At 40.7% G+C, this 14,355-nt stretch overlaps 1 protein-coding gene across 1 annotated transcript in view; it reads left to right on the forward strand.

The window, feature by feature from the left end:
• The window catches only part of LOC149184132 (uncharacterized), a 153,842-nt gene that overhangs the window by 33,971 nt on the left and 105,516 nt on the right, over window positions 1-14,355 (forward strand). Inside the window, 3 exon segments of the mRNA XM_089415237.1 lie at window positions 12,291-12,478; window positions 12,666-13,644; window positions 13,647-14,352. Of these exon segments, the coding sequence (XP_089271363.1) occupies window positions 12,291-12,478; window positions 12,666-13,644; window positions 13,647-14,352 (1,873 nt within the window).

The raw sequence follows: 14,355 nt of genomic DNA on the forward strand, positions 1-14,355 counted from the left end.
GAGAGGTACTTCCCATGAGTACCAGATTGCATAGGTAGGATGTCTCGGCAAGAGAAGGATGAACCACTCGTCTTGCTCACATGTCGCCAAGGGGTATCACAGGGGAAGGATGAACCACTCACCTTCTACACAACAAACCACTAGGGGAAGGTTGAACCACTCACCCTATGGTTGCTCACGGCTCCAAGAAGTACCCCAAGCCCCCAGAAGCTCCTAGAGCTCAATGTCCATCTCATATAGGACCCTCATAAGAGGGTCTCTCCACGACTCCAAGTCGTTCTTGGAAGGCCAAGAATTTGACCTTCCCCAGGGGCTTTGTCAGAATATCAGTGACCTGCTCATCAGTCCCAATGTGATGGAGCCTTATTTCTCCTCGTTGTACCATATCCCAGATAAAGTGGTACCTGATATCTATATGCTTGGAGCGATCATGAAACATGGGATTCTTTGATAATAAGATCCCACTCTAGTTGTCGCAGAAGATCACGGTGGTATCCAACACATGTCCAAACAGCTCACTGAAGAGCTTCCTCAACCAGACAGCTTCACAGGAGGCCATACTAGCAGCTATGTATTCGGCCTTAACAGTGCTCAAGGCAACCGATTTCTGCTTCTTGCTCATCCAGGATATCGAAGCAGAACCCAAAGAAAAACAACATCCAGAAGTGCTCTTGCGATCCACCACAATACCATAATAACCATGCAGCCTCACATTTCCGGCAGTGTATCTCAGTCCATGAGTGATTGTGCCTCGAAGATATCTCAGAAGATTTTTGGCGGCAATCCAATGTATATAATGAGGCTCAACCATGTATTGGCTCAATGTGTTAACTGCAAAACATATGTCCGAACGAGAGTTCACCAATATAAGTGCTCCTATGAGTTGAGGGGACTTAGAAGCATTTCCTAATTTAGGTCCAGCAACACTACCACGTAACTTCTTAAAGTTAAGTTCCATTAGAGTAGTCACAGGCTTGCAGCCCACCATCCCAAATCTTTCCAATATCTTCACAACATATTTTCCTTGAGAGAGGAAAATTTCACCTGGCTTTTGCCAGACCTCCAACCCTAAGAAATAGTGCATCGGTCCTAGGTCCTTCATCTCAAATTCAGAAGTCAATCCCTCTAACATTTGTGAATGAGAGGGTCTGCACTTGTCAGAAAGAGGTCGTCCACATAAAGTACCAGAATGAGAGGTTTATCATTTTCAACCTTAAAGTAAAGGTTTGGATTAGCTTCACTTCTAGTGAATCCCAACTTCATTAGATAGCTATCGATCCTCTCATACCAAGCCCGCGGTGCTTGCTTCAATCCATAGATAGCTTTCTTCAACCTGCATACATGAGATTCCCGATCATGAACTTCAAACCCCTCGGATTGTTTCACATAGACTTTCTCTTTGATTGAACCATGCAAGAAGGCGATCCTGACATCCATATGCTGTAGGTTCCATCCTTGTGAGGCAGCAAGGGCTATGATTGAGCGGATGGTGGTGTATCGGGCAACAGGTGCAAATATCTCATCGTAATCTACACCTTCCTTTTGAGAGAAGCCTCGAGCAACAAAGCGAGCCTTGAACTTTTCTGCACTTCCATCAACTCCATGCTTGATTTTGTAGAGCCACTTAGAAGTGACAATCGATTTGTCCTGGGGTCTAGGGACCACATCCCAAACATCATTCTTCATAATTGACTCGTATTCTTCATTCATAACATCCTTCCATACTTGTTGCTTCACGGCTTCTTCGAATGATGAAGGCTCATTTTGAATGACAGTGCTCAAGGCGGTCAAATATCCTTGGTACCTGTTTGGCTTCTTGCTTTCACTGAAAGTCCCCCTTGGTGCAATGTGCTTCTCAGCATCTTCGAGAGTCTCCCTAAGCAATGAGGGCCTCCTCTTGGAGGAGGAAGGCTCATGAGGGAGTGGATGAATAGGATCCATAGGTTCATCAACATTAGGCATCGTTTCGTCCTATTTTTCACCCTGATTTCCTATGTTAGCTTCTTTGTCCTTCCTTAGGATAGGAAGGTTGTTGATCTTCCTGAGGGCCATATCTTCGTCGAAGGTGACATCATGACTTATCTCAACTTCCTTTTGACCAACCACATAAATTCTATATCCCTTAGAATTTTCACTATAGCCCACAAAGATTCATTTCTTCCCAGATGCACCCAATTTGCTTCTTTTCTCTTTCGGCACATGAAAATATACGGGGCTTCCAAAAATTCTAAAATGAGAGACATCGGGTTTCTTACCAGTGAACATTTCTTCGGGAGTCTTGGAGTCCAATGCTTGATGAGGGCATTGCTTTTGAATATACACGACGGTATTTGCAGCTTCACCCCATAGAAACTTCAGAAGGCCTTGATCATGAAGCATGGAATGGACAACTTTTCCAATAGAGCGATTCTTCCTTTCAACCACACCATTCTGCTCGGGAGTGTATGGTGTTGTAGTCTCCCTCTTAATGCCAACTTCTCTGCAATAATCTTGGAATTCATTGGATTCATACTCGGTCCCATTATCAGTCCTCAATATCTTGATTTTCTTCTCGGATTGGTTTTTGATCAAGGTTTTGAAATGTCAAAACTAGGTGAACACTTCATCCTTCTTCTTCAAGAATTAGATCCATGTCTTGCGAGAATAATCATCCACAAAGGTGAGATAATATAAGTATCCTCCCAAGGAGTTTACGGGCATCATACCAGATATGTTGGAGTGGATCAATTGCAATATGTCTGTGGTCTTGCTATTACTTGAGGGGAATGGTCCCCTTGTAAGTTTTCCTTCGGCACATCTCGAGCATACACCTTCATGTTCTACTTTGAACTCGGGCATACCTATCACCATCTATCTCACATCGGGTAGGGCCTTATAATGAAGATGGGCGAACCTCTGGTGCCATAGTTCAGATTGTAGAGATGTGTCGCAAGACATGGCTCCCATTGGACTTCCTCCAACTTGATACAAACTGTCAACCATGAACCCAAGAGTAAAAGCATCCTTAAAATTTCTTTTTCAAACACATACCTTTCCATCGATAAAAGCCACCTTGAATCCTTTATCTTCCATTGCTGAAATGGACACCAGGTCCTTCTTGAGATCGGGTACATATAGTACTTCTTGCAAATGAATAGTGTTGATTCAATTGAAGGGTAACATTCCCTACTCCCTTCACGGGATAGGTGGCATCGTCTCCAAGGATGATCTCCAAGTTTGTCTCCTTTTCTATCAGATTAGAGAGGGCTTCCTTGTATCTGGTGAAGTGCCTTGAGGCACCACTATCAATCAACCAATTTCCCAAAGTGTCTGGAGGAGAGGCAGTGGAGAGGGTTGATATAAGATAGTACTCTTTTTGCTTATTGTTAACAACATTGGATTCATCATACCTGGAGTTCCTTGATTTCTTGGAGGGTCGACCATTTCCTTGATGTCCCGCATTCCTTTTTCCTTTGCCATTGGACCTGCCATTCCTTTGATCGTTGTTGTTGTTGTTGAAGTTGCCCCTGGAGTTGTTATGATAGTCATCATCTCGAGGTGTATCCCTTTTATTAGGACACTCCCTTGCATAGTGGCCAAACTTATTGCAAACAAAGCACCCGCCCTTCCTTAGATCCGGGCTTTCCATGGAAATGACCTTTAGAGTCTAGACCCTGCATTATTCCTACTGTTGGCATGAGCGGAGAATGCAGTGGGGTTGCTTCTATTAGAATGCATTTCTTGCTCCACCATTTTTGTTCCTTCTTGAATGCATCTCGACATCGACTCTTCAAATCCTTGAATTCAATCATTGTTGAGTATAGTGGTTCTAAATACATACCGCTCAGGTGGGAGTCCTCCAAGGGTGGTGAGAGTAAGTTCCCTGTCAGGAATGACTTCTCCAATCGAGAGTAGAACATTCTTGATCTCAGCAATCCTCAAGAAATAGGATTGAATATCCTTGTCCTTGCCCTTCTTAATATCCTTCAACTTCTTCTTGAGAAGAGAATTTGATTAGCATTACTAATCTTGAACATGCCGACCAACCTGTCGTATATCTCCTTGGAGGTCTTCAATTCAGAGATATAGGCTACCAGATGCTTGTCAATGGAATCCTTGATAATCTTCTTCCCTTTGACTTCAGCCTTAATGTACTTGGTCTTCGCAACAACCGGTGCATTTGAAGGAGGCTTAGGGATTTTACCTTGCACATAATCCATCACTTCCTTCTCTTCCAAGGTCAAATCAAGAGACATCTTCCATCCATGATAGTCAGATTTATCATGGAGCTTGTCTTCAGCCGGGAAGTAGGATGAGGAACCCATTGAGTCTTTTGTCCTTGTCCAACTGCCTTTGGTGATTGCTTTTTCACTCTTGATTGGGCTTTGTCTTCACCTCAGCTCTGATACCATGTTAATTTTAGGCAACAATGGTATGTTCTATGCTTTAGAGCAATTTTACTTCAATTTCTTTATGAGCCCAATATCAATTTCAGTTTAGCAATCACATAAACATGTAAGTAAAATGCTGATAGGACATTAACATAAACAGTAGAAGACAAGCCAAGACAAGAGGACACAAGATGTGGCACCAGCCAGGGACAAACCCCAATGTGGGGAAACCCTTGATCAAATCTTCTTTTAGTCTTCAATAGTTCAGCAGAGAGAGATAGTACAATTTACAAATTCTGATAATTTATAACAACAACAAAAGAGCCCTAACTAGAAAAGTCAATGCTGGTCAACAGGGCATATTTGATCCTCAAATATTTGGTCAACTTCAGTCAACTTCGGCCTCCAAACAACAAGATGAAACAACCCTTGAAACAGTTGAACTCTGCCCAGTCAAAGTCTGGTCAAACAGTCACCCTACGGTCAGGCCTAACCACAATCAATGCTGGTAAAAAATCCTCGATTTTCATGCCCAGAATTGCAGCCTGTTTAGATAGAGATTCCTCATCCAAACTGAAGTCAAAATAGGTCAACGCATCAAGTCAACACAGTCAAACAGCCTCCCAGTAGCTTGGTCAACGCTGGTCAATGCAGCAAACAAAAACCATAGTTCACACGTGTGGAGAGAGAGAAGATTGCCTCGGATAGTGTGCCGAATCACAAGAGAGAGATGTGTGTGATGAGAAGATGGTGAAATTGACTTGAGGTCTCCTTTTCATATGCAACGTTGAGGATCAATTGGGGGCTTGTGTCCCTGTTTTGCTTGCTGGCTGACCTTGACAATTTGTCCATAATATAAATAAATTCATATCTTCATTTGTACATGTTAGAATTGGATGATCTTTAGATCAATCCTACACCTTTCCGAGAGAGGAATCTAATAAAAATATCAGTTGTCATAAATAAGATGACCCATGTGGAGTTTGGCCCTAGTTGCCAATTTTAACAATAAACAATAAGCAGAAGGCAAGCCAAGACAAGAGGACACAGTGTTTGGCGGATGCCAAGGAAAAACCCCAATGCGGGGAAAACCCTTTGATCAAATCTTCTTATTATTCTTCAAAAGTTTAGCACAAAGAGAGAGCAATATACAAAATCTTCTTGCCCAATCATTGTAAAATAGTCTAGTCAAACTGTAGTCAACAGGATGCCCTAACCAGAAAGTCAACACTTGTCAAATCAGCAGAAATTCTTCTTCAAATCAGCTCAGTCAAACCCAATCAACTCGACCTCCAAAGGCAGTCCAAATCAACCCAAAACAGTCTTGAAAATCCGGTCAAACTTGGTCAATGCACAATTAACTTCTGTGGTCAAAGGGCTGTAGTTAATGCTGGTCAACCTGCCCAAAAAGTCTCGGTATCTGTGCCAAAATATGTGGCCTACCCAAACAAAGATTCTCCCACAAAAATCGCAATCAAATGAAGTCAAACAATGCCTGGTCAACATTGGTCAAAGCTGGCTGCAACTCGGTCAACGCAGAAAACAGAAATGCCCAGTCAAACCTTCGCGCGTGTGGATAAGAACAGGTTGCCTGTAATTTGTACGACCCAATTAGGTGAAGAGAGAGAAAGATGTGTGTCCAAATGAGGAAAATGCCTCTTCTATTTATGCACAACATTGAGGGTGAAGAGACACGTCTGTTGGGCTTCATGAGCCTACATTAGACTTCTAGCTGACCTTGACATTTTGTCCATAGAAACAAATTCATAATTCCATTTCTTCTTGTTAGAATGAGACGATCTTTAGATCAATCCTGCACCTCTTGGAAAGAGGAATCCAATAAAAATATCACCTTGATCATATGAGCTGTCCAAGGTGGAGTTTGACCCTAGTTTCCAATTTTAACACGATCTCACCGTAATGGCATAATGACTTTGCATATGGTATGGTCTTTGTAATGGATATGGTCTTGCCTTGGTCTCGATCAATACATTGTCTACATGGCATCTTTGCGATATATTTGACATTGTATGTATGGCATCTCTGCAATGTAGTTGGCATCAATTTACATGGTTTCTTTGCATTCGATGTATGGTTCCTCTACAATTATATGTACAGTTCCTTTGAAGTTACATGTATAGTTTCTCTGCGGTTACATCACAATTCTTCTTAGTTATATGTATGGCATCGTTACAGTATAGAACAAGTATTGGTATGGCATTGTAGAGAAGTATTGGTAATATTGGTATTGGTATATTTGGTATGGCAACATCATATTGGTATGGCATCATATATATATATATATATATATATCTATATATCTATATATAGTTTTGGTATTGGTATGATGGTATGGCACAATAAATATTGTCCTGTGGCACCATCTCATGTATCTCTAAGATGTATGCATAGATCTTGAAGAGAAACCCTAATACTCATATATCAGTGACCTTGATGGCAGCCACTCTTGACTCATGGCAATGCATATATGATGTGTTCCTTTGATGGTTGAAGTTAAGAGGCCTGAGATGACTATTGTGCCTCATTCTCATTGTACTTTGTATCTCAACTGAATAATTGATGATTATCTAATAGAAGAAGAAGAAGAATTGAATTATGGGTTTTCCCCCTTGTGGAGTTTTGCTTTGGTCTCCGACCAAATCTTTGTCTCTATTTCTGTATGCTTTTCTCCCGATGGTCCTTTTATTGTTCTGCTGCATTGTTGATGATATTGTTCTTTCTACATAATTGCTAATGATGTATGTGGGGTGAATGTGATATATGAAAAGGCTAAAAAATACAATTATCTAAAGCAAAGAACAATATAGCCTTCAACAAAATTAACACTTCTTCCTTCGCTTGGTCTTTCTTCTTGTTTCCTTATCCTTCGCTCTAGATTTCTTCTTGTCTAGGTGCAGATCGAAATTTCTTGCCCTTGGTGTGCAAATGTGATGAAGTCTCTTCCCTTTTATACCCTTATCAAGGTCTCTTCTAGGCCGACTTTCACTGGCAGGGCTGACTTGGTCTTGGGAGTCCAAATGGACTTCTTAATACAAATTGTCCATATGGGTCTTTTAATATGACAATAACTCTTTTGGCTCATGACAAATATTTCTTGACTTGACAAACCCAAGGAGCATGAAATGCATGCTTGACCTAGTTTACCATTTAAACGGAGCATGAAACCCATGCTTGAGAAACAATATTTTCTTTCTTCTTTTGCTTGATATATAAAATATATATAGTATAGCACAACTCTTATAAGACTTGCGAGTACCCGCGGGTCTTGATGGGTTTTATAGTGAGACAGGTCATTCGCATAGAACTCGCAGTTTCTACCTGCACCCGCCAAAACCTGCATAAAAATCGGTTACCCACATTGAACCTGTGAAGAACTGCATATGACCTGCATAGGACCCGTGGAGACCCTCAAAATTTGATTTTTGATTTTTATTTTTTTGGAGATCATGTTGAGGGAAAGGGAAAATGGAGGGAAAATGGAGCCGAGTCTTATACAGGTCATTGAGTCAATAGCTAGACGAGTCTTATACAAGTACGAGTCGTGCAACATTGAATATACATAATGACATAAGTACAAAGACAATTATGAAGACCAAAACTAGTTACATTTTCCAATAGTTTGGAGCTCACCCCTTCCGACTTGAGATAGTGTTTAGTCTTATCCCTCTCCTGCACCATGTTCGGAGTTTCATTGACACAACAAAGGGGTATGACCAGTATCCATACTTGGCCTATTGCTCATCAAAGTCCATTGCAATAGCTAGTCATTTGGCTCAATCTCAATGTGTGTACATCGGAGTTTCCGATCTCCTTGCTTCAATTGGTATTATGATGGACTAGCTTCCTCCATTCAGATATTCCCTTTGTGCACCCAGCCACCTCTTACCAACCAAATAGTAGGTGAATAAAATCATCCAAGAGGATATCTACAGGTTACTTGGATAAATCCTCAGGGTGGGTTACATTTGAAGATGGCTTTCTATGCTAAGCACATCATGGTGATGAGGGATGGACTCATTGTTCGGCCCCATTACACGCTTCTCCATTGGATGCACGCCCTATGGATCCCCTTGAGAGAGTTCAGAGTTGGCTCTCATAGACTGCAAATTGAGACTGACCACCAAATTGATTGATTAGACAAGATCTGCTAAATGTGTCATCTTCGAGAGATTGAGATTAATGAGCATTTCATCTTCTGTTGCCACAATATTATGAGATCTGTGGGAGATTTCATTGTCTGTTCAGGGGGATCTAGACCCTCTCCAGTTTCTTTGGACACCCAGAGAAGAGATGTCTAATCATTTACATACAGGAGGCCCTCAGATTTCGTGCCCACATTCTCCAAGCTCCTTCAATTCCTGGTTCTACTCGGCTGATTATGTCCTTTACAGTGTTCACATTGGCTAGGGGCACCAAGAGATACGGACAACAACATTGCCTCGGACTCCAGATCAGTGCAGACCCAAGGGACCATTCCCCTTCCCCAGAGACCTTAGAGGCATCTCCAGAGCAGATCTCTTACCAGCAGGCAGCCGAGGTCAGCAGGACACCAGCAGCAGGTTACTTCCTCCTGCAGCAGCCCAGCAGAGAGTCCAGATCCCCCCCTAGCTTTCCCTCAAGGCACCATTCTATTTTGCGTTTTCTCCATTCTGCCTCGAGTTTTAGGAGAGATAGATCCAGTGGCTGACCTAGTCCCCAGCTCCTTTCTGTGTCTGCCTGCATTTGGAGTCGAACAATTCCCATGTTTTTGCACCTAGAGATTAGGATTCTACTTTAATGTTTTTGTTCTTTATATAGGAGACCTTTTGGTACTCCTTGTATCGACATCATTGTACTCAGCAGTCCCATTGACCTACTGTTGTGGTCATTTGTTGGACATTAATATATTTATCTTACCTTATCTGAATGAGTCTTCATTCACTGGTAATTCATCTTGCAATCTATTGCAAGATATTAATTTACATGCAGTTTTTAGTGAGCCTTTAGAATTACTTTCAATGTTAAGCAGGCCTTCACACAGGCTAGCCCCATCTCATGGTGTAATTCTGAAAAATATCAGCCTACCATTCCATGCTAAGAATGACAAGTCTTTAGCCCCTAATCCAGCCACCATTATCCTGGACCTTATGTTCATGCCACACAGGACAGTCATAACGCATAGTTTAGTCACAGAAAACTTAGGGTTACTATGCCATTCCAAACCTGACAAGTCTCTAACCCCTAATCTGGCTATTGCTATCCTGGACCTTCAACAACCATCGACAATAATAGAAGCATTCATATGCTTGGATATTATCAGTCCCAATTTTAGATCTACAGCTAAACATAAGTATTCTGCTATACAAATGCTTAACTACCAAATATGCATCCTTATTTGACATGCTTTCTTTTATTGGGTTCATTATCCTTTATATGCAGTTCTACCAATTGCCATAATTTCTTGATCTACCTGCATGATTGGAAGTGAATAGACTGCTTCGCTGGCCTGTCTTAGCTGCTGAAACTTATCTTCATGCTCATTAATTGATCAGATACTCGATAAGGTTGATATCATATATGTTGGCCTACTTTCTGATACTTAGACATGTACCTTACTTGCAACGGTAGTGTTGGATCAGGATGTCATATTTATTCTACGCATGAGTTGCATACTTTTTGATGGTATACCTGAACCAATTTGTAAACTCTCATAACCCACTAGCTGCAAATGAATACTCATATTCATATGTCATGTTTGTGATGTTCAATGAAATCACTTATCACCTTTCAGATGATCAATTAACCATTGTTGAGGGTTTGGAAGAACTCACCTTTCTGCTTTAATCAGTTGCTGGACTTCTAGATAATTGGTTTCAACAACTTTTGTTAGTTTCTTAAGGTCAACTTCAAGGGAACTTTCACGATTCTGATAAAAAGTGTGGACAAGCATTGCTCAAGAGAGAGCCCAGAATCTATACTTCAACATAGAAGAAAGTGCTTTCAATTTTGTCTGAGCATGTGGGAGTTATAAGCTTATAACTTGCTGAGTGCAACATATATTTCCACCGACCTATTCCAGTTGAAATCTGAAGGTAAATTTTGGAGGGCCATAGCTTCTTTGTTTCTGCTCCAAAGTATAGACATGACCATTCCAAACAAACTACACTTTGCAGATTCACAAGAAATAAAAAAAATCTAAATCCAACATACCCTGTAATTTATGCGGCCTTTGAAAGGGGCTATACTTTATGACCTTACATATAAACCTCTAGGCTATACTTTATGACCTCACATATAAACCTCTAGAATTTCCACGTCACTGATTTCCTTTGTTCTACCTCTGTTATCCCTCTGTTTATTTTTTCCTATATCAGTATAAATGGGACAAATCCCTATCTGCTCACCACCATCAGGCAGTAGTCCTTAGTTTCATGAGTTGGTAATTGTTGTGAAGTATTTGCAAAAATGGAAAGCTCTACATCATCTATCAAATTCCAAAAGGAAGAGATTCAATAAGAAAGCTATGCAGTGTTACCTTGCAAGTAAGATATATAGACTAACCCTATGAATTCTGCAGGAGTGTCACTGCATGAAATTCTGAATCTTCTACCAGAAGCACATAAAGGACTTGCTGCAGATCATATAGCAGGAGAAAATACAGCCCACAAAATTTTTCCTTCAGGGTTACAGTGGCATGCAATTATTAAACATAATCAGAGGTTTAGAGATGTGACATTTGGCAAAGGATGAGCATATAGACACAGGATGATTATTGTTCATTGCATTTGTCTACGGTGACAATACCAATTGAAATGGATGATTGATTTTGTACACAGATCAGTCAAACAAACTCAGAACATATATGTATTTGTTTGGACTTGTTTATTGACCAAGTGGTTGAAGCTGTTGTTTTGTGGACAAATTGAAATGATGTCGATGTTGATGTAGTTGGACAAAGATTTTAGTGTGATACAAAAATAAATTATCTGCTCTGTTTCTATATCATTCTCCAAAAGACGGGTCAACAAGTTTAGGAAGGAAATGGATAATGATTATTTATGGTTAGTCACCTGTTAAGCAGGGCATCTCGATCTACATGGATTAAGAATCAAGACGAACAATCTGTCATCTTGAGATCACCGGAGCTGCAAATACATATACTTTTCTGTTTGCAATTGTGAGAGTTGTGACTAGCTTATGTATGAAGCTTTGCGATTTAATTTTTGTCATGAGAATACAAGTTAGTATATGTTTGTGCTTTCTTAGAACTATTGGAAACCCATATAAGTTGCGAGTCTTGGAAGTCTATAATTGTTTACTTTTTTTTTCTCCATATTCTGTAGAAATCAGGTCCAACCAAATAACCTTATCAAATGCAATGTTTGGGTTCTCTTCCTTTTTGATTTGAGGTTGGCGTTTCTCAAGCAATGCCATTTACCATACAGTTATTAAAAAATTTCACTTGCATGAAAATTCATGACATACGTTGGATTTTGTTCAATTCCAGAATCTCCTAGGGTTGGTAAATGTTTGAACTTTGAAGTAAAAATAGGATGACAGGGCACCCAAATCTATTTTGGACTCTCTTTTTGCAACTGAAGGTTATGAATGAAAAAGCAGCCAATTGCTGTTAGGTAAACTGACTGTAATTGATCAAAAGCTTTTACTTTGCACGTGAGACAATTAATAGAGATTCATTTTTTTGAAGTTCCAGTTAGCAGAAATACTGTTCAAATATCTAACAAGACATCAGTTTGATTATGAATTTATGACATTTTGTGATCTCGTGTAATTAGTTTCACCTCATCAGAATTTTTTTGTAGCATGTTGTGGATATCTTGCTGATTAAAGTACCATATCCTTTTGTACGTGGGTTTCCATGTCCATAATTGACTGAAATCTGATGCATGTTCTGGACAGAGCAAAACAAATGTGCAAGCATGGAAGACAACAATTCCCATAATGTAAACTTTCCTCCTAGAATGGAGTGGGGAGAAATCGACACAACGGCACCTTTTGAGTCAGTTAAAGCTGCTGTTACCTTGTTTGGGGAGGGAGCCTTTGGAGATAAAGCTGATGGAAAAAGACTTAAATTTCCTGCTGGAGAGGTAATTTTGAATTTTATTCACAGTGCTTAGTTTAGAAATATGTTGAACATGAATTATTCAAATGTGAGGTATCACTGATCCATTCTAGAAATGTATGTCAAGATGTTTCCCTGTGTTTCTCTATACAAATAACTTCATGCTCCATTTGCTTATTATTTTAGGACTCATTCCTATGTTATGTTCATAGAGGCGCATAGCTAAGGAGACAGAACTACATCGAGCACAAAAGGAATTGGACAAATTCAAGGAACAGCTGAAGAATGCAGAAACTACCAAGGCTCAAGCCCTGCTTGAGCTGGAAGAGGCCAAAAAGGTTGTGGAAGATTTAACTCAGAAACTGGAGAAGGCAAAGGAGTCTAAAGAAAAGGCCAGCGAAACCACTGAAATAGCTAGGCTTCGTGCAGAGGAGCTAGAACCTGCAAATACCAAGATGTCCAAGGAGAGTAATACAGTTTGGCAAGCAGAGCTTAATGTTGCAAGAGAAAACCACATGAAGGCCACTGATGAGTTGGATGCTGCTAAGCAAGAGCTCAGAAAAGTGAAACAAGAACTTGCAGCTTCTGTGGAAACAAAGTCATTGGCTGTGAAACAGGCAGAAGAAGCAACAATTGCAGCAGAAATGAATACAAGGATTGTGGAGGAACTTAAGAAGGAGATTGCTACAACTAATGAGTCACTTGTCCTTGTTAAATTGGCTTGCATTGAAGCAGAAAAGGAACGGATCATTATTCTAGCTGAGAAGGATGCTGAAGCACAACAAGCTGCAGCAACAATAGAACAAAGCAGGAAGCAATTGGAGGCTTTAAGGCAAGAAAGTGATGCTACTAAGTATCTGGAGTCTAAGTTGGCTGCCACTATGACTGCCATGGAAAAATTAGAAAAGGAGATAATTTTGGCAAAAGAATCCCAGTCCAACGTTGCCAAAGCAGCTTCTAATGCTAATGACAAACTATGTAAAGTAAAATCTGAGATTGAGAAAATAAAACATACAGCACCTGTTGCGAGCTCTTCTTTAGAATCACTTTCTGTAGAGCTTGAGGAGGCAAAGGAGAGCATGCTGGCAGCAACACAAAAAGAGTCCACTTTAAGTGTTTGTATGGATTCTCTAAAGATTGAGCTGGAGCAGGTCAGAAAGGAATTAGCAGAATTAAAGCAGAAGGAGGAAGATGCGAAGCAGCAGCAGCAAGCCTGAATGCTGAACTTCATAAAAGTCAATCAACATTGGCAGCAGCAGCTGCTGCTGAAATGAAAGCTAAAGATGCCACTTCTGGTCTTTCTTTAGCTCTGGAACAGCTGGCTACAGAGACCGAGGAGGCTAGAAAGGAAGCTGAAGCAATGAAAGAAGAGGCAAAGGAAGCAAAACTGAAAGCAGAACAGGCAAAGGCTGCCTTGAATACGACAGAGAGCAGATTCCAAGCTGCATTGAAGGAAGCTGATGCAGCCAAAGCTGCAGAAAAAATAGCTCTTGGAAGGATAAAAGCTCTATCTGAGAAAACAAATGCTGCTCGAGCTTCTACATCTGAATCTGGAGCTGCAATTACTGTGTCACAAGACGAATATGATTCCCTAAACAGGAGTGTTGCGGAAGCAGATGAACTTGCTAATATGAAGGTTGCTGCTGCCATGGCTCAAGTTGATGCAGTCAAAGCAGCTGAACAGGAATTATTGATGAAGCTAGAAGTTGCAAATAGAGAAATTGAAGAAATCAAGACAGCATCAGAGGAAGCATTGCGCAGAGCAGAGATGGCAGAAGCAGCTAAGAGAGCAGTTGAGGGTGAGCTGAGAAGGTGGAGAGAAAATGAGCAACGGAAAAGGGCTGTAGTTTCGGCAGCTGCACAAGACTACATAAAGAATGAGAAAAATGTTGTCTCAAGGTC

The sequence above is a fragment of the Pinus tabuliformis genome, chromosome 3_2 (genome assembly GCF_031772625.1).
Source record: "Pinus tabuliformis cultivar Carrire ecotype Pingquan chromosome 3_2, CPIR1, whole genome shotgun sequence".
NCBI classification, from domain to species: Eukaryota; Viridiplantae; Streptophyta; class Pinopsida; order Pinales; family Pinaceae; genus Pinus; species Pinus tabuliformis.